Source organism: Prunus dulcis, chromosome 3, assembly GCF_902201215.1.
Source record: "Prunus dulcis chromosome 3, ALMONDv2, whole genome shotgun sequence".
Taxonomy (NCBI): domain Eukaryota; kingdom Viridiplantae; phylum Streptophyta; class Magnoliopsida; order Rosales; family Rosaceae; genus Prunus; species Prunus dulcis.
The window spans coordinates 1,504,978-1,526,613 of record NC_047652.1 but is presented as its reverse complement, the minus strand read 5'-3'; the positions used below and the strand labels follow the sequence as shown (position 1 = coordinate 1,526,613).

At 36.2% G+C, this 21,636-nt stretch overlaps 1 protein-coding gene across 4 annotated transcripts; it reads right to left on the bottom strand.

Moving 5' to 3' along the window:
- Positions 1-4,822: 4,822 nt before the first annotated feature.
- LOC117621479 lies at positions 4,823-19,905 on the bottom strand. Of its 4 annotated transcripts, none has more exons than XM_034351979.1 (22): positions 19,677-19,905; positions 18,375-18,759; positions 16,387-16,503; positions 16,203-16,282; positions 15,672-15,818; positions 15,431-15,579; positions 15,210-15,340; positions 14,949-15,071; positions 14,735-14,808; positions 13,658-14,245; positions 13,388-13,499; positions 13,065-13,202; positions 11,833-12,156; positions 11,199-11,469; positions 9,753-11,047; positions 8,961-9,363; positions 7,955-8,868; positions 7,801-7,866; positions 7,599-7,724; positions 6,688-6,932; positions 5,355-6,544; positions 4,823-5,232 (listed from the first exon to the last, which is right to left on the bottom strand). In XM_034351979.1, exons 1-21 carry the CDS (start codon positions 19,805-19,807, stop codon positions 5,374-5,376), a joined length of 6,990 nt encoding a protein of 2,329 aa, XP_034207870.1. In that variant the 5' UTR covers positions 19,808-19,905; the 3' UTR covers positions 4,823-5,232; positions 5,355-5,373. The 4 variants fall into 4 exon arrangements, with proteins under 4 accessions (XP_034207870.1, XP_034207871.1, XP_034207872.1 ...); XM_034351980.1 differs by lacking the exon at positions 19,677-19,905 and adding an exon at positions 19,331-19,404; XM_034351982.1 differs by lacking the exon at positions 4,823-5,232 and having other exon boundaries at positions 6,424-6,546; positions 6,689-6,932.
- Positions 19,906-21,636: the final 1,731 nt, after the last annotated feature.

The window sequence follows — 21,636 nt, the reverse complement described above, 5'->3', positions numbered from 1 at the left end:
CTAATATATGTCCAATTACAAGTTAATTAAAAGTAGAATCTAATTAACCAATCCATCCCATTTTTGCAATTAATGTATACATATAATATTTAATTTGTCATTTTCAAAACCAATATTCCAACAGTTCAAGCTCATCCAGCTCCCTCCTCCCTCAGTATATATTGAAGATTTATTATTAGAGGCTTTTTCTGAATTAGGGTTGAGTTACTTTTACCTCTCCGACTATGCCCATGTTTGGATGTCAGAAATTTTTTGGCAAAGATAGTGTTTTTTTAATTGCAACTGCCTTAACAGTCAAAATCCCACAAGGCATCCAGAGGGATTTGCCAAAATTATGAACTCTCCAAGCTTTTTCTGTCTTGATATCCGTACTTGATGTCTATTTAATCTTTTTAATTGAATTGGTATTTTGTTTATTAGGGTTTGAGATGCTTAGAAGATCGTGGAAGATGGCACCCTATGGAATTCCATGTGAAAAGCACTTATTTTAATCCAAAATTAGAGAGAAATAATCCAATAAAATAGTAATTAGCTCACAAGTCGAAACGCATGTACATAGAGTGAACATGGAAGTCCTTTTCATTCTACCTTATGATCACTAATTATGCATCCTTTTCTAATCGTTTGACTAACACTGCATTAATTAAATGATTAATTGGGGTATGTTGATTTTGATACAAGAAAACTTTGTCATATTTTAAGATGGGAAATCTTCAATTGCAGAGCATCTCATAATTACTACTCGATCAACTTTATTATTATTATTTTTTTAAAGTTGTAGCATCCCGCGACAAAAAGTTTATATCCATGTAAAAGGAGTATTATGTGAGGGTTTTTATTTTATTTAATTTTTTTGCAACCACCAATTGAACATAATGCGTGCTCTTTCAATTAGGATTCAACTACTTAATTCACTAAAAAACTATATAAAAAATCATAATTGTAACGAACAAATATCTAAGATTGCCTTCTTTTCTCTTAAACAGCGAGGGAGGGAAGTGATTACGAAGTGTATGCTATATTATGTTATTAGATTGTCAATTTGTATTACATATTTAGAAAGACATATTGACCTAAAACAATAATTTATCTCAACAGTTTTAATGTCTCTCTTTTTTAATCAAATGGGGAGGAGCAATAGAATTTGAAACATTTTTTATAATTGAAAAAAGAAATACCACTAAATTAAGAGTTATCTTATCAACTATCCAAATATTTTTTGAACTCCCTGTTTTTGTCAATAGACATTGTATTATATAATGAGTGTTGATGTAGATGTGGGTCTTTATACTCCGCCTTCTTACACTCAAATTCGAATCTCTTTGTAAATTAAATTAATTTAAAATACTTCAATATTGACAAACGAACTCAAGTCCGACTATTATATGGAATGGATCCTATTTAAATCATTAAGTGTACCAATTAAGAAATAGGGAAAGAAACTATGGGTCATGCAACCAACATGTATTAAAATAGGAAGTAATAATGGACGCTAATTATTTGGTCAAAGGTCAAAGGAGATGGACAATCGTACAATTAGATGTAGAGGGTTCTTTAATTGGGTTCTGGTTTTGGTTATTATCTAGATATTGGGATAGGTGTCTTTCATTATCTTAAACACTGGATGATTGCAATGCACATGATGAAGGAGCACAAAGTCCGTACTTCGATTGGGTTTTAATTATGGCTTTTCAGAGAGGTTTGATCGATCTAGTTTTAACTTTTCTTTGTTTCTTGATGATCACACATGACATGAGCCCCCTTGGTTTTGGACGTTATTTAAACAAATTAAGAAATCAAATAAATAAATATAGAATCTCTTTGTGCTTGTGTGAAAACAGGTTACATGTACCTCAGTTATAGTGCATCCACTTACGAATAGCATATTTGGGTGCATTAACGCTATTCGATATGTAAATTTAGACAATGAGTCAAGAATTTATCACCTATATTATAAGTTCTCTAACTTTTTTCTGTGAAACCCATTCTTTTTACATGAAATCCTAATTCCGTCACTAAATGCATATAAATGTATAGAAGGGTATAGAAAGTTTCGTATGAAGTGGATATATCAGCTCTCAATAAAATGGAAATACGATATAGAATTAGTTTCTCTAAGCGAGAATGCATATGCATGCATGCAACGCAAACACTAATAATTGATGCAGAAAAAATATGGCCCAGAAGAGGTGCATCTCCAAGCACTGCAGAAGGAGATGAAAGAGATCATGTGGGGAGGGGTCAGGTCTTTCTCAAATTTTCTTCAAATTGAGGCAGCAGATAGAATGGATATATCGTCTGTTGCATGCAGGCTTGCATGGAATAAAGAAACCAAGTGAGCTGAACGGGGTCTCTCACAAACTGCGAACAAAATAACAAAATCTGGTGTCTCTGACTCACTCAATTTTGCATGTAATATATGCATATCTCAATTCCATGAATGTGTGATTCTTCAGAAATAAAGCTACCAGATCCCAATGGGGCTCTCCAATCATATATATTGTTGTACCATTAATATATACATGTTTTCAAAACCATTATTAATTTAGCATATCTTTATGGGCCCTTTCCAATCATGCCTCTTTTTTTTTCTCATGATAAAGGTAAACAAATGATGAAGTTCCCACTACAGTTGGTATGGCCTCTGACAAAAATATTAGAAAATAAAAATTTGTTATGCGCATAATGCTTGTAATATTACATTCTTCCCAAGAACATTATTTATGTGAACTTACCTTCTCTTTTTTTTCTTTACACAAAGAAGATAACTATGAGTAAAAGTATGATTTTTCTTTACCACTTGAGTTATATGTCATTTGTTCGAGTATAAATTCAACGTAAGTATTATTTCTACATGACATAGATGACGTATAAGTATTATTTCGATATCCCCTCAATTGCTTATTTACCAAATAATTGGCAAGTTCATCGATATGATTTTATCGATATTGTATATAGGAAAAACAGAAACCTACACTTCTCAACTTAATTTATTACACCTAATTTGTTAGACTGCCAGTGCCAATTTTGAGTGCACAGTCGAACAAAATATTTTTTTTTTTTTTTTAATCAACAGGAGTGAAGAACTCGAACTTTGTGACTTATTCTTAAATTTAAGAAGAGAAATATCACTAGAATAAGAACCGTGAATCATAATTCTATTTAATTATAATAGTTTTAATTATAATTCTATTTAATTATAATAGTTTTAATTGACCGTTAAGATGCTAAAAAATCATTGCACAAAATAGATGCCAAAGCATTGTCAGTTCCAAAAATAAAAAAAATAAGGTGTGCTAACTAAGGAGTGTCATAACATATCACCATGTGGAAACCATTCCTTGATGGACAAATAGTTTTGGGTTGAGAGAGAGGAACACCGCCGCGCAGAGGAAAGAGAACATAAGATTTCTACATCTGAACGTTAGGCGTCTCAAAAACTATTCTTTGTGATATGTGACGTGATGAATTTCCCTCTCTGATTTATTACCCAATTGCATCAAGGCATGTGGATCTTCACATGATTTCCTGTGGTGGGTAAGATTGCTTCAGCAATAAGATTTAAACAAAGAAAATTTGTAGCAAATGCATCGGTTTGTGAACCCTTCATCCCACACCCAAAAAGGTTGACACTTTGACAATAATGGTGACCTAGAAAAAAAAAAAAAAAAAAAAGTGCATGAATTAATATATATGAATCAATTATACAACTTGTTGAACAAATCAGTAACCACCATTTTCATTAATCATTGTCTAAGAATACTGTTTTTAGACTAATCATCATTGTATAAGAATACACAATTAGATCAGTTTGGTTGACCATATGTATACTTGTACATTTCCATATATAGATGCATGCATCTTGTCGTACCTCCATTTTCCTAACCCCTTTCAAAAGTTGCTTCTATATTTGGCTTAGTGTTCAGTAACATTTCAGTTTCTTGAATAGCTTGAGGTTTACAAAACTCATGCTTCTTTTGGCAAATGAACTTTGCTACGGATTTTCAATGGTTGATGCATGTCGGATAACTCTTGATCATTTATATAATATGAATCCCACATGCATCAACAACTAAAAATCGCCACACGTGTGAGACCACTCACCCAAAAAAATTGGTTTTTCGTAAATATCAAACCCAACTACTCTCATTATCTTAGTTGCATGTGGATATATCATTGCATGGTTGTTGCATGAGATGAGAGGATATGGCATATGCCAAGGCAATGATTGTAGGATCTGATTCATTTCTCTAATATTACAATTAGACCTACATTTGGTTTTGGACCAAATTTAATATCGACCCCCTCTCCCCCAATAAGTCTGAGACAGAGGGTGTGAGGTTGTGGGTTCTAACACTTACTGGGAGTGTCATGTGCGGGTTGGCAAAAATTATTGTTGACTTTTTTTTTTTTGCATGTAACATGACTCTCTTATGTGACAAACAAGCATGGAAATACAGTCGATAATGGCGGAGAGATTTAAGGTCAATTCCAGAATGTGATGATGGAGGCGCTTACAAGTAACAGCCATTATGATCCAAATGATGAGCTATCTTATGCAACATAGAATAATTGTCATCGAAAAGCTGGTAGGTTGATGAGATGATGAGGTTGTTAAATGATATTTTAATAGGGAACTTGTGGGGTTGGCAAAAACTAGGGCTACAAGGAATTGGTTGGAGCAATTGATCATTGGAAAATACAGGGTTAAGGGATGATGCCACGTCACATGCCTGGTGGATGGATACAAGAGGATGAACACTGAATCTTCTGGTAGAGATGCATGTATAGTATATATACTAAGTGAAAATGAGTTTGAAGATTGAGAGGGAGGAAGATTATAGAATTGATGTTTCTTTAAGCATACGAAAATTTTGAACTGAGAAAAGCAAAATGACTAGTATTTACATCAACTGACATTATATACACATGATCTAAGGAAAACCATAGAAAGGATGCTAACTAATCTATTGTGGTACACCAATCAAAAAACTTTTACACATGGCATACAAACCCCCTACCAGAAAATTTCAGGTGAAGCTCATTCACATCGGAACCCGTCTCCTGCTTTTGGTTCTCCAATTGCAGTCTGCAACAACTTACAGGTTCTCCATCTCATTCTCAAAAAGATAAATGGAAAACTTAGGCTCCAATCCACGACGAGCAGGTAGCGTTGGTGCTGTGCAAGGAAGTTCGCTGGTTGAGGATGATAGCCAAACAAACACCGCAAACCTGTACAAAACATTGACAACCAAGAATGCAGTTTCAATTGACAACGTTAACAACCATGATCAAATTTATAATGTTAACTTGCATTAAAATATAGGTGCCATGCTAGAAGAAACATATCATACCTAGATAACAACAGACAAGCTAATCTTTCCTTGTCTTGGGTGGTCTTATACCACCACTTGCACTTGAGGAAGAGGATAGAGGTCTTTTAGAAGGCACGGGTTTCATTGATTTTTCAGACTTCTTTGAAGGAATAAGAGCTGAGTAAAGAATAGCATCAACAGCTTCGCGCTGTTTTTTCCTTTTTGCAATTAAATCTTGAGAAGTTCCAGCTTGATTTGAAGTTCTAACTCCGTCACTTGCATCCTTAGTTTGATTTGCAGGAGCTGAAACTTGATTTGTCTGGCTTCTGTCACCCTCAGAAGCTCTCTTAGCCCTTTTTGATTCTTGTGATTTCATAGATCTACCATCATCTGTTCTTTGTTCAGGGTTATCTGCATCCCTTTTCGAAGTTTCAAATTTAACTTTTCTCTTTTTTCTGCTTTCCTTATCTTTACTTTCACCATCTGTAGCATGATCCCTTGACATTGCTGACTTCAACTCCTTGGAAATTTTATTGTAGCCATCTGGAATGGCATCAGTAGAAAGGCCATCCTTCACTGGTAAATCAGGTTCGTCTCTAGCACTTACTTTTTTAATTCTAGTTTCTTCTTTAGTTGCTGAAAAATCTGTTTCACCTCCATTAGGCCTTCTTTTACTCTGCGCAACATGATCAATATGTTTTGTTTTTCTTTCAAGTGTTTCCTTTGCACTGCGTTCACTTTTTCTTGCATGCTGATGACTTGTATCTTTAATCTTTTGAACACGTTGTGGCTCTAATGAATCAGTACCAATTTTTTTCTCGGAAGCTGTTTTGAACATGTCCTTGTACGGCTTTTCAGCAGTTATAACCAAATTTCTTTTTTGAGCATCTTTTACAAGAGCAGTCCAGTTTTCATTTGTCTGCAAAGTCCTCGCATTACCCAAAATCCAAAGTGAGAATTTGGCTCTTGTCAAAGCAACATTCATCCGTCTCACATCAGCAACAAACCCAATACTGCTGGAGTTCCTTCCAGGTGCCTCTGCTGCTCTAACAGTGGAAAGTATCAATATATCAACCTCCCGACCTTGGAAGCCATCAATAGTATTAAGTTCCATTTCATCTAAGGTAGAAGATCCAAATGCACTAGAAAAACGAGAGCGCAAGAGCGAGAGCTGACACTTATATGGAGTTATGATGCCAATTCTTCCACCAAGAAATTCAGAAGGGTACCTAAGCAACATATCCACTATATAAGCAATCACCCAAAAATCAATAACTAATCTTGAAGGAGTCTGGGTACCTAGGCAACGTATCCAGTATACAATATTTGAAGCAATCAAAAACTTAATTTTAAGAAAAAGGAGACTCAATACCTTTTTTTGAAAAACCTAAGTAATTCAACTGCAGCATCAGCTTCATGCTCATTATACAGGGACAAGGCACTAGCATTCTTACCCCGAAGCTCCCGGCCATCAATAACATCATAAAAGAGATAAGGTCCAAGACCTTCAGTCTCATGAAATGGTGCTGATTTGCTAGACATGTGATCGCCATTCAGCAACTTCTTCTCATAAAAATGCAAAGAAGGAAACAGACATATTTCTGGGTGCATCCTATACTGCAAATAATAATGTGCAAGAAAATTTTTCAGGTTCTAAACAAGAGAACAGTCATACCGCACCTCACTCAGAAACAGTAACAGTGGCAGTAACAGCAGTAGTAGTGGACAATTTAGTAATAGAACAATAACATAGAAATAACCTTAGAAGTAGTAGCAGCAGCAGTAGTAGAAGAAAGCATACAAGAAGTTTGCAAACAATGATGAATGATCTTGTAAAAAGCAAAAGGTTACAAAAAAAATTTAAATATATTTATAACTCACAAATTATGCAACATTAAACAACTACCTTCCTTTGAAATGGAAAATATTGACCGTCAAAAGACATGAAGCATTCTTATAAGCCTACAAACACTCAAGGTTACAGCCAATAAGAGCGAAGCAAATGCCACTTTAATATGGGACCCCAGTTGCTTTCTGGAATCCAACCGAATAATCTTTTTGTACACTTCCATTGCACCAACGTAAAAAAATAAAAAATAAACAGCAGAAATTGTACAATTTATGGCCAAGTTCCAATAACAAAACACTCCTAAATATGGCCAGAACACATCATTATATTATAGCATGCACTTCTTCTGAAAGGGAACGCTATCTTTACCAACACAATATGTATATAACATTAGAATGGGAAAGGGGAGGCGAATTCTTGTAATTTTACTCTACCTGTTTGGTCAGCATAATAACTGGGTGCCCCGCTCTTTGTAAACGTTCGAACATGCTGCACTCATATAGAAATTTACTGGCAACATTTGAGAGAACTGTTGCAGGAAGTTGCTTTGGATCGCCAACCTTTAACATTAATTTCAAATTTCAGCACTACTTAACAATAGAAAATTCTTATGTAATCAACTTAAACACTCCTTACCATGATACATTTGGTTCCATTTGACTTTAAAAGCTGAAGAGGAATAAGAGTAGCAGGTTCCAGAGCCTGTTGTAACAACAAGCAACGCTCAAAAGGTAAGAAAGAAAGAATCCACAACTATTGTTATTAATATTAAAAAGTTGACAGACTTTACTTGAGCAGCTTCATCAATAACAACAGCATCAAAAAGAGTATGTTCAGATGGACTGCCAAACTTATGACTTGACATAGATTCAGAACACACTCCGTAAATGTCTCCCCCACAGCCACTTAATGTAGTTACCACAATTTCAGCTTCTCTCAGTATAGACTTCCGCAGTTTAAATTTAAGCCCTCTGATTTCTTCGTTAGTTTTCTTCTCCTGCTGCTGAACAGTACTAAGATCCTTATAAATTTGCTTCTTTTGCTCATAAAGTTTTCTTAACTTGAAAGCTATCTCTGCATCAGACATTTCCTTCCCATCATCCCCCTTATAGCTATCATCTTCAGAAGACTTTTTAAGGTCAGGATTTTGATCATTTAAGTTAGCACGCTTGGCTTCAAAGAATCTAATACGATCGACTAACTTTTCTAGATTAGAGCGCAGTGCAATTGAAGAATCCACACTCAAATCATTCTTTGCATCAATCAATTTCATCCTCTCATCTGCCAACCGTTGATCGACAAGTGTATCAATAAAGAATGGCAGCGAATTTGGATGAACTGTTTTCGCATTTCCAACCCTCACAAGATATGGCTTATACATCTTTCCATCACTGCCGTACAGCCCTTGGCTAGAAATCCTTGACACTAACTCATCAACAGCAGCATTAGATTGAGCACAGATGAGCACCCTTCCTCTGAAGTAACTTTCTACAGCCTTGGTATTCCTTTGTACATCATCATTCAGTTGTCTAGCCAAGGCTGCATCCTGCCACGCCCTTGCAATGGCAGCAGCCTGGTTAATCTTGGGACCTGAAATTTGTTTCGAACTCCCAGCCAGAGTATTTCTTTCAGGACCTGTCTTCTGTGAAGGGGAAGCAAGCAAAGCACTGACAATGGCCACAATAGTTCTTGTCTTACCGGTACCTACATATATGATATATGCAATTAAATCCAATTAACAAATGATAAATCAATTATTTTAGATCTCTGAAAGTTAGGCGAGGTAAACCACAAACCTGGAGGACCCTGGATAAGAGATAATTCAAAATCTTTCGTCCGCCTAGATGTTCCAGTGGCAATACTAATAGCCTGAAGTTGACTCTCATTAAAGGATGACTTCAATACTTGCTGCAACAGTCGGGACAGTTTACTCAGATCTACTTCCTTGCTTTCACTAGAATCATAAGAATCATTGACTGGCTTCAAAATAATTGGAAGTAAGGGGATATCCTTTATTGATGATAATGCCTGGAATTCACGAAGTTGAGGTGTAATGTTCATAATACGACTTGCATGCCATTTACTACGTTCAAGGAGGTTCCTTCTGGCTTGATGTAAACGTGAAGTACCATTCAGAAGATAAAACCTGATGAGTAGTAAACTTAACCTTCGCTTATTGTCTCTCTCACGCCTCTCCACCTGAGAAACACAAAGATTATTTTAGCATAAAAAAATATATAAAAGAAATTTGTTTTCTAGCATGATATAAAGATAGATGTGCATAGATGCGTGCATACCAGAGTTGCTCACAGAGTTTATCTTCTACAATGAAAATTTAGCAGAAAATTCTATCATATAGATGTGAATCTAGCTCTTCTAAACCTGATAACACTTTTGGGCGCTCATAAGTGATTAAACTTTAGAATGTTTCGCTATTCTTTTTCATTCTTACTATTTTCAAAGAAGATTTTTAATCTTCATCAGCAGACAAAGCAACATCCTGAGCATCATTAAAACTTACAAATCACTTTTCATGTAGGAATATCACAACAAACTTACTAGTTGCATGACTAAATATGAAGGAATACCTTCCCAAGCACATGAACATCATGCGAACATTTTTGTGGGGGCTCTTTTGTTAGCAATACAAGATCGTTTTCTGAGAAGTTGCTTGATGCTGTAGAATCATTGACATCATGAGAAAAGCGTACAAGATGAAAATCATCAATTCTTTCAACTGAAAGCACTGATAAACTGCCAAAGTACATCTCTTCCCATGAAGACATTTCTAGAAATGAACTATGTAACTGTGCTTTAAACTCCTCCAAAACCAATGGACAAAAGATTTCAACATACTGTTCAGGTGAATGGAACTGCACAGGAACCTCCTTTAATTTCGCAACTTTATGGTTATCATTTGCACTTCCAGATGCAACCCCTACTAGAGCAAAGTAATCTAACTCTAAGATAGGTCTATACCATTCATCAAGCCTTGGCGGCTTGAACCTTTTTCGAGCTTCCATCCTCTGTAAATGACCAGGTCTGTTCTGAAAAGGTGATCTAAGCTGAATAAGTTGTCGCTTAGGACCAGGAATGCTTGTTTTTGTCAGAAGTGACTGCTGAGGTCTGACCGAATTGAGAGCAGACTCTAATGAATTGTCTTTGGCATCACATACTATCTGTTTCAACACAGTGTTGTCTTCTTTCAAGACCACATTGTTGGAGGCTTGATTCAACTTTTTGGAACTGACAGCACTGTCAGATGAGTTATTCAAATTAATTTTATCCTGGAATTTTTCAGAATCAATTATACTGCATTCAGGGATTATTTCTTTCCTGCTATTATCTACATCTTTTGATTTGAGCGAAGAAACATGTGGCATTTTTCCTCTTGATCTATCAAAATCCTGTTTCTGATAAGCAAGGCCAGAACCCTCTGTAGCATCTCTTTTCTGGAAGGCCTTGAAAGAATCCTTGTAAGTGTCTGCACCAGAAATATTCTTCGCAGGTTCAGTATAAGAAGCACTTTTATCAGCACTACAAGCAATTGTCTTGTCACCCACCATGCACGGACTCATCTTAGTATCAGACAAAATTACTTCACTGGGTGAAACTGCTTCAGTTTCATCATCAGAAAGGACAATCATACCATCCCTACACTTTCTGTTATCGACCAATGGTGAGTGCAGGATTTGAACATCTGGTTCCTTGATTGGCAAGGGCTGCATAACTGGAGCTGAATACTTCTTCTCAAAAGATAACCCTTTGGGAAACAAAGCTTTTGAACAGAGGTCGGTCTTTCCCACACTAGAAGAGGCTTCCTTGGATAAAGAAACTGAAAGGAGTGCCACTTGTTCCATCAATTGATCCATGGAAACGCAATCTAGATTTAAGAAGGCACAAAACATAAAAAAACTGTTAGTTCCAATAGTGAAAAATGGTCACTGCTTCAACAGAAGAGAAGGGGGTCAGGTGCTCATTGCAAGATAGTAATGTTTTTTTTGCATCAACCTATATCAATATGGAAAGCTCACCGGATGAAATTAGATTTTCAATGGTGCCGATTGTTGATGTGATAGAACTGTTGCAAAACCCTTTTAGCAATTTCAGCAAGGAGGTGATAGTTCGTTGCCAGTATACGACCACAGTTTTAAGTGATGACTTTCCCCAATCCATAAAATCATGAAGCCATGAGAAGTCATGTATATTTTCCTTTGTTCCAGAAAATCCAGACTGTTTATGACATAAACAGTATATATTTTCAAACACACAAGGGAGGATCTCAAGTATTCGGACACAAGTCATCTGAAACAAAATGTAAGTAAAAATAATAAGAATTCCAGCTTAATAGAACCCAGATATAACGCTCAAAGAAGCTGAGATCCACTTTTCCTTCCTTTTTGTAGGAATTGTTGAACTCGTATAGTTCCAAAAATCACTAAAAACTAAAACTGCACATAAAAACAATACTCAGGTACACACAACCATGCACAGAGAGAGAGAGAGAGAGAGAGAGAGAGGACAAGTATTTTACTTCATCTAATAAGTTACCCCACAGCCCACCCCAAGGAAAAAAAATGCTACCAGTACCCATAAGTACAACACCAAAGTTGTCTTCACTATGCGAATAACCAAAATAGACTTGTCATTCACAATTAGAAACACTACCTGACAAACACTGTAATCAATAAATGCTTTTCCTTCTAATAAGCACCTGCAGACGGAAGGCCATGCAGTTTCTGATAGCAAGTAATAAAATCTTTCCAGTAAATTTGAGTCGACATTTGACGGATGGCCATTGACATTGACAGGTGAGGAATCAAAGACTGGCTGCCTAAGAAATCCACCTTGGGAAGAAAACTTCGTTGTATTTAAGTGGTCAGGTTCTGGAAAGTCCGCAGCACGTGAATCCCCGTCAATTAGTAATCTCCGAAGAACAAAGAAAAAATGATGTAGGGTCTGAAACTTTAATATAACAGTATCCAGTTGGACCTGAAAATTTGAAATGAACTGTAGTAGAAAAAGAACAGAAGCAAAGGATATCACAATAAGGATAACTACTGTAAAACTTAATGACTGTAACACTGGTAATACACACTACCAGCATTTCAGAACTTATGTTCTACCCATTAAACATGGACCCATACGTTCTTTCTCTATCTGTGACCAGTTTCCTGACGAGAGGAAAAGGGACCCACGTGACTTCACATTCTAATTTTTTTTTTTTTTTTTTTTTTGAGAAGAAACGAAATTTATTAAGCAAAAGAACACGGAGGTGGAAAAGGCAACCACCACCGAAGAAACAAAAACAAACAGAGAGAAAAAAACAGCACCAAACCCTCCCAAGCTAACAGGGAGGAACACAACCGAAAAACCACAGAACAACATACCCCCCACCCCTCAGTTAACCGAAGCTGCCATATCCCTCATAATAGTGGAATAAGAGTAGTCTTTAAACTCTTTTGTAACCGAAGCCCACAACGCTGCCCAGTACTTAACTCTATCCCAAAGCTCACTCACACATTCTAATTAAAATTAGCATGCCTGTTTATCTAAACATAGAAGGTCAGGACACTTATAGCCTCTTTTAACTAATCAAGAAACTGACAATTAAATAAAATACGGATCAGAGAGATAGCACGAAACTTGGACCTCTTTTTAGAGGTCAAATAAAATGAGTGTCCATCAACGTATAAGTTTATTGTAATTATAAATTCACCATCAAACAGATAAGTTTATCGAAATTACAAATCAAGCTAATTAGTTGATTTAAAATTGAACACATGTACAGATGCACTTAGTTATATACTAGACTAACGGGACAGATACGTGAACTAAATGCTGCTGCTATATATCAGTAGTTTCAATTTTCAAGAAATTTGATGAAGCAAAAGTATTACCAGTTTCACAGCATGTCTCAAGCCCAAAAGGACAGCAGACAATGAAGATCCATAAGAACATAGGAACTTCAAACTACTAGAAAGACCCTGTGTATTGGAAACCTGTTCCACGATGCACTTGCCAAATTTCCTCACATTCTGCATCACATAGAGATTAATGCAATACAAAAAAATTAAAACAGACACAATAGAAGATGCAAACAATAAGTAAAATTGAATGATAACATTATGAGGTCCAATTAAGTGGCATCTAAGCTATAAATATATGTTTTCTGGGCTAAAAGTATAAATAGTATAAATAACTGTTGGAATCCAATAATTACATCATTGGGATCTATAAGTGAAAGGAACAAGCTTTCACCCATCCTTGGCTCCCATGTCCACTGTTTACGAAGTTCCCCCTGCCCCACATGAACCAGAAAATGTGATGTTAACCTGTAACACACCACCATGTTAGTACTAAAAGACCCACAAAGTCCACCAGGAACAAAGTATGCACAAAATGGAAGCTGTAGCACATAAACTGAAAAATATAGCAGCATTTCTATAACATAAGTAACAAAGGTAAGAAGAATGAATGGAACGAAAATAACCTGTTGAATGTTCGTATTAAAGGAAGAGACATTGTTGAGACTTTAATTGAGTTTTTTGACTCCTTCCCATCTCCACCATCATCAGAACCAGTGGGGACCTTCCACCCAAAGGTTGAAGATATTTCTGTAGCTAAGGATGAAAGCCAGGTTCTGACTGGAAGAGCACTTTCTGCACCAGTCTCAGGTTCTACCATAGGAAAACGAGATCGCGCCCAGAAAACAGCCTTGGAAAACGATATAGGAAGAATTGATGGATTGATGTCAACAAGGACATCAATCCATAACATTGGAATGCACATCCACTCTCCAAATTCCCGAGATGTAATTTTACTTTGAATGCTAAATTCACTCCATGAACTATTATCCTTCTCTTCAGCATCCACAGAAAATGGAAGCCCCTCATCATCTTCATCATTCAACTCATAAGACATGCTTCTTTCAGAACCCACGGTTGGGTGGGTATTCAACACTGAGCTTATTAACACAGCAGCATCAGACACCATGATAGTTTGTATAAGATCAAAGGCAGGTTGTCTTAGAGAACTGTGAAGCGAAGAATCCTTCAGAGATGACACAAGAGAAGGGCCCCTGTCAAATACAAACAGATTAATCAGGCAACAGTAATGTTGTGCAAAACCCTTGACCAATTAAAAAACAACAAAACACAAATAAATATGTGATTGAGATAACCCATATGCATAATTGCTCTAAAACACATAAAATCAAGTGAGAAAGAGCATCAGGAAGGAAATTTGAATTCCCTTCTTTTGTTTTCGGCAAGGAAAACGAGAGCAATAGTACAGGACCTTCATCAATCTTTTATACCAGATATTTACGATTAATATGAAGATAGAAACTAATTTCTCTGCAACATTCAACCCCAGGAGAAAATTATTTTCAGATGGAAGTCTCCCCTATTCCCCTCCTATAGTTTGCAAAAATATCTGGCAAAAACGAATGACAGAAAATACATATTCCAAACTGAAAAGTAATAGCATAATCAACTTCATGTCATCTGTTTTCTCCCCAGAAACAGCCTCCACAGATTATCAAATCAATGATAGATAAATTACATACCACATATGTGCACATTCAGATGGAGGACAAGGCGGGTTCATTGTGTAACCTCGATGCACAATTAGAAGGGCTATCTGAAAATGAAAACTTGCAATAAATAAAGCAAAGATAATGCAGAAAATAAAACTGTCTTACAATAATAATGAGAAGATGCATAATCTAACTAAACACAAGATACCGCACGTATTAACAATCTAAGGGAAGAAATAAGAACCTGACAAGCCTTTTGTCTCGTTAAGCCACTGAAGTTACTACTCACGGGAACCTGAATGAGGAGAAAATATAGAAAATGCCTACGTTGCTTTTCATGTTCCCCATCTTGCAAAGCTTCAAGAGACTGCATAAATTGGACTTGGACATATCAGATTAGTAACTACTGCTAGCAAGTGAAAAAATAACAAACAGGAACAGGCTATAAATGAAAGTTGCCAGAAAAGGCTATAAATGAAAGTTGCAGAATATATCACAGACATGCCTGCAGAAAAGGCTGAAAAAGATCGAAAATGTCCTTATGGCTCTTCTCGTTTCGAGTATGAAAACACTGGCCCAGTAGAGTATTGCGCATCACACTGGGAGACAATGTAGATCTCAGCCAAAGTTTACAACCTAAGTCAAGCCACAATAGTAAGGAAAAATGACTGAGCAGTATTGAACAGAAAATCAACATATAATTGAAAATTAAAAGGAGATGTGTACCAAGCATTTCAAAGAGTATTCTCAAGCAAGCAACTGCGTGAGAGAATTCTAATGAGTCACCACTAATATGGTTGAGTACAATATCAAGAAAAATGGGATAGCGCTCTAATATCCCTTCTTCAAAAGCTGGAGGTTCCAAAAACCCAAGCCTTCATAAAACACACAAAAGGATCATTACCAATAAAACTGGAAAAGGAAAAATACTTTTGACAATAAATTATTTGTAGCCAGAAGTTCCTACAGTGATTTTATTCCAAGCCATATGGACATGCGTTCCAGCTGCACTCTTGGCCTTAAAGTTTTCAAAGTTGATGGTAACACTTCAGTCTCCAAGAAGCCGATGAATTTCTTAAGCAAAGGCTGCAAGGGTTCCAAGTCTGTTGCTCTCCTATGCACAAAGATAACAAAAAATGAAACCAAAATGCAGAGACTGAATTACAATTATAGATAAATATAAAGCATTTGCATGAAGGCACATGCTAACTAAACAAAAAGGCAACATTTCATAGAAGAAGGTAGTTTTGAAAGTGAATAGTGATATCAGTAGTGCATAACAACAGTTTCAACCCAAAAAATGTGATTTGGTGACGCATTCAAACATTACAATGTAAAATGTTAAAACACCTGCACCTCACCCACCCCCCTTACCCTCTTCCACCACAGGCTAAAGAGCCCAAAAACAAGACCAGGTTGTTAGCATAATCATCAGATGACAAATTTTGAAACTCAAGATCAAACCATTAAAGCAGAAACCGGCATAATATCAGAGTACCTCAGTTTTCCCATAGAACCAGCTAAACGATGACCAACAGAGCGCACTCTTCTTTTGAAGAAAAATAACGCATAAACGCCCTAACAGAAAACAGCTTCAATCTATAAGGAAAAAATTATACACTTATTTAAGAAAGACAAAAGCCAACTGAGAACACATAGAAACAAATCTACCAAAAACATACCGGAAACTGTTGCTGTCCAGCCAGAGCCAGTTCATGCATATTATCAACTGCTTCAATAAATTTTTCAAATTCAGTGAATAAGGACTCATCATCCAATAGTACAGGGAACATTAGGACCTGTCAAGCAGTAGACAACAAATGTATCAAATCAAAGTCAATTCTAATATGACAACATACACGGAAATCTAATGCATAGATAAATGCACACATATCACTTATAAGGATGAAAATGTCAATGTCAGTACAAATACTGATACTCCCAATTCACGGAAATATCGACGGAAATAGTGATATCTATGAGAATAATATTGGTAGAAAACCAAAAAAAATGATAAACCCTAGATATGTAAACTTCAAAATGAATGATCAAGTCCTCCTGTCCTTTTTCATCCCCTAACAAAAACAGGCTTTCATTGTGTTTTTCAACATAAGTGAGGCTTGTCCAAATATCTCTAGAGCTCAAACTTCCATTTCTCCTACACATTGACCCCCTTGCCTGGCTATTAATTAGATTGGTTTTCCACAAGGCAAATAAAAAACAAATAAATAGACAAATGCACAAACAGGGAAGACAAAAAACTAAAATAGTCATAGCATTAAGCTGAGCCCAATCTGTAACGTCCTTCAAACCATGTAAATACTAATGGTCCATTCCAAAATTATACAAAGACATGGGCTTAATAATTTACATAGCAGGACCAGTTAAAGCCCAAATTAAATTCAAACCCAGCAAAGTAGCGGGGTAAAATCACAAAAAGCAAACACTATATTCAGCCCAGCCTGAAAACAAGATCCACTCCACTAAGAAAAACAACTGAGCAAAGCTGAACCTCCATCTGATGGAGTTGGGGACAGAGAACCAGCCCTTTACCCATTCATACGCCTTTTTCCTCACACAGCAGCAGCCCCTTTTCCTTCATTTATTCAGTTTTCACAGACACCAGCATACCATCTGTGTGTAACTCAAAGAGGGGGGTGGGGAGAGAGAGAGAGAGAGAGAGAGAGAGAGAGAGAGAGAGAGAGAGAGAGTACCCAACTGCCAAACACCCTCAGATAATCCATTGGTCATCTAGGTTTAAAACTCATACTAAAGTGTCCCTTAGTTTTGAATTTACCACAGTATGTCAAAAAGGAGCTACATAAAAAAGAATTTTCCAAAAACCATGCCAAAATTTTGGTTGATACTTACCACCATATCACGGAACCTTCAGGAATTTTTCCTAAATATCCAGTTTTTTCTAACCATTTCTGCCAAAATCAAAATTTCCACGTACAATCACCAATATTTCCTGAAAACTCTGTAAGATATAACTGGTCCACACCCACCCAATTTTCTATAATGGCACTGGCACTCTACTTTAGAAGGACAACGTATCCTGGGGTAAGATATGGCATCACCATACATAACAACACCAAGAGAACTTCCATAACAAGTTTAAATATAAGATATGATCATATGAGAATCAACTGTAAGCCTGATATTTACATAAGCTCAAATGATCGACCAAATGCCATACTAGGCCATAAAAACCAAATCATTACAGTTTCAACAAACTTTTTTGCAGAAACCGGGAAAACATTTCAACTTCTCTCATAGGGTATATGTCTCGTAAACATAGTGATTAAGAAAAAGACCAGGACCAAACATTACATGATAAATTATCAATCATTTCGTTGACCATCCAACTTACATATACTGATAAACATGAAGAGCCTATTTAGACTGCCTTTTGATGATAACACAGAATTTTAATACCCTATTTTTTCCACTGAACCAGACATGGGTGTCAATTATCCCTTCCAGGCATGCATCTTGACATACAATTACATAGTTGGAATGAATTTTCCAATTGTTTCATTAACACCTTTTGATACCGACATGCTATACATTCAACATGTATGAATAAAAGTTTACTATAAGTACAATTCTTGTTGTATCATAAAGAATAAGTCAATAAAAAGAAAATTGAAAGAGAACATCGGCATACCTCATACATGACACTAATGACTTCTGCATTATCACGGGCAGCATCATATTCTTTTCGGGCTAATTTAGTATTTATCTCTGTCAAGTGCTGTGTCACTCTTTCCTCATCAAGACTTCGCAAAACATCCAGAAGGGGACCAATAGAACTCGATTCGTACTCCGTGCTATACATCTCATGGGCTTGATAGTGCTGGGAAATGCATTGGATGCACTGCCGCATTTCCTCAGAGATTCTCCTCCATAGTTGTCTAAGAGGAGAATCAGAATGCTCATCTTTGAAGTAGTTGTAAAAAGTCTCCAGAAGAGGCCCCATTATATCCCAGGACCCACACCAAATATGATTTTCTTTTGGCAAACAGATCAAGAATTTAAATGCATCTGCAAACCTGACACAATGCCAAAATGGAATACTAAACGTTAGAACTAAACAAACACATAGAGAGTCTAGTCAGCTGATTAAGAATAGTAAACCATCAAATCTTGAAGATAACCACCCCAAAAAAATTAAAATAAATAAAAGACAGAAAAGAAAACAAATAAATCAAGAAGGATGCATGAGTGCATTCTCAGGTTAAGGTAGTTCTTGGATTCAATCTTACACAGCAAAGAGAAACAAAAGGTCTAACTTTGGATGAATTCAATTGCTTAAGTCTCACATAATAAATCTAGGTTTATAATTCTTTACAGGAATTTTATAGAGTTAACAATTAAAACTGAAATTTGAAGTGCAAAAAGGGCTTTGTGCCTAAGACTTCCTAGGTCAGACATATCCATGAAGAAGCCCACACAAGAAACGATAATAAAATTAACCACATACGCGAAGAAATTGATGTGGATCATCAGCAGAAACAAACATGCTAATGTAGTTCACTTCTTGCACTACATTAAGGATCGCATTTAGTTATCCGAATAGCAATTCTGCATAAGTAAATAAGAATCTTAACATAAATAACATACCTAGAACAACAATGCCAATGCAGGCAGGCCTCGTATAACATAATAAACAAAAACTCTCCATTTCCCTTACTTTCTTTTCTCCACTTTAAAAAAATCCGATGTTCCATCTTGCACAGAAATCCATTTACTAAGCCGCCAATCAAATTCGGCATTGCTGTCATTAAATTTAGTTCTTCTATTTACTTATCTTATCTAAACCAAGCAAAATTAACAGCAATAATGAATAAACAAAGTTCACTTTAGATAACTGTGTTTAGCATTTTTCGGAAAAGTATGCTTCCTGAGAGCAAGGATTAAGCGAACTGGCTGCAAAACCAAATTAAAACAAAGAAGTGAGAGAGAAGACCATTGTTCTTTGTTCTGGTGGAGACGATGACGTTTAGAGGAGTCAATGCGATCGTCGTCTTCGTCTGCTTCTTCCTCAATGCCTCTCCAACGGTCCAATAACTCTCTTCTCGTGGCCAGTTTATTCGCCATTTATCCAAATTACTGTGTTTCTATTTTTTCTTTCAATTTAATGACAATTTTCTAGGGTTTTCTGCACAGAGAAAGATCATGGAAGGAGAGAGAGAGTCTGAGAGTAACAAGAGAGGGAAAGTGGGAGACATAACAAAGGAGAAAATATATAGGCATTGGAATTTGGATGTTGGAGGGGCTTACGGTCATTCCATCATTCGGTCGAAGAAACGGGAAGGCTTGTAAGTTGTATCCACTAGGTTCGGGGTTCGGATTTATTTTACCGCCATCTCATCGGACAATTGAGCCGGGTCTCCCTTCAGATTATCTAAAACGGGTCAAATCACATGTGGCCCAAAGTGCAAGTTTTGGACTTATCTTGTCGGCCTGATCAACTACTGGACTTGAACCACATCCTTCTTTTCTTAGAGCACTTCTAGCATTTTGCCCCTTGCTAAGTAAGGGAGGCTAGGACAGTTACTATTCACGTTAATAATGGCTGCCCTTGCAAAAAGTAATGTGTTTTTCCAACAATTGCCCTTTGCCATGGCAAATACTATTCATTTTTTTATTTTTTTTACAATTTTTTTTACCTAAACAACTAATTTGGATAATATTTTCAGATAAGATTTTTGGGTTCCTACGTGTCAATACTATTCATATTTGATAAGATTTTCAGTTTCAAATTTCAGATAAATTTCAAAATTCATATGTATTGCTTGGTATTTATAGAAAGAAAAAAATTAGTATTTTTTTGTTTTTAAATTCGATTTTAAAAAAAAAATTATTGCACAAAAATTGGTTGTCGTTGGATTAGAGGAAAAAATCAAATCTAAAAGCCTAGATGCCGACACATGGAAGCTAGCCGTTGGCGGCTACTGTAGTGTAAGCGTGCAATTTTTTTTAACATTGGCGCGTGCAACGGTAAAAAAAATTCAAACCGCAAAGGCTGACTCCAGGCTAGCGTCAGCGATGACATCACCCAGCCCTTGAGCTCACGCTCAGGCTGAACTCCACCTCAGGCCAGCCTAGTCTGGTGGCCCCCACCTCCTGCCCGGGCCTGCTTTTGTTGCTGGAAACCACTTTTTGGCCCTAACCCCCCCTCTCCCCCTAGCCCGAGTCCAGCCTTAGCTGCTGGAAATGCTCTTAAAGAAGTGAAAGAATTCTGTAGTGAAGGCTCTAAGACGATTCCCTATCTCTTAATTGTTGGATCAAATTAATTTATAGTTATATTATATTTATTAGTTTGATCCAACGGTTAAGAACTAAAACCTTATCTTAGAACTAAAGAAGTGTGCTACTGTGCTAAATTAGAATGTTTTCTTTAAGACTCCTTATTTTTGCAAATCACAAATTGACATATATTAAAATGACTTATTAAAAATTTTTAAAAAATTATATATGCATGTCAAATTGTGATTGGCTTATAATGAATGAGGAAATGCTCATTACATGTAAGAAGCCAAACTATCTTCTTCTTTTTTATGTATAAAACAAGACTTGGACAATTTGAGTCCTATATAGTCTTGAATCTCACATAACTTCAATGGGGTTGTTGCTTGAGTGGTAGAACAATCCAATTAAAGAATGGCATGTATTTGAATTTGTTTATCAGCTTTATTTTTGAAAGACATATCATTTTTTAGTTGGATTTCAATGTCACTCAATACTGTCACGTAAAATTTTCTTCTTTTTAAGAAAGCTATTTTGAAAATGAATATCCACCAAATTACAATTTTGGAAATCCAACCAAATTGCAAATTTGGAATGGACTAGCATTGTCCAGCCTTGAATTAGATCAACCATGCAGTGAATTGACATGAAACATAAAATATACCTAAAAAGGAAAT

Excerpts from the sequence above, each read along its gene's own strand:
- LOC117621479 (XM_034351979.1), bottom strand. The coding sequence starts at position 19,807 with ATGGCGAATAAACTGGCCACGAGAAGAGAGTTATTGGACCGTTGGAGA. Across the intron at positions 14,809-14,948 it reads CGAGACAAAAGGCTTGTCAG|ATAGCCCTTCTAATTGTGCA; the intron begins GTTCTTATTTCT and ends TTTCATTTTCAG. Across the intron at positions 6,933-7,598 it reads TTATTATGCTGACCAAACAG|TATAGGATGCACCCAGAAAT; the intron begins GTAGAGTAAAAT and ends TATTATTTGCAG.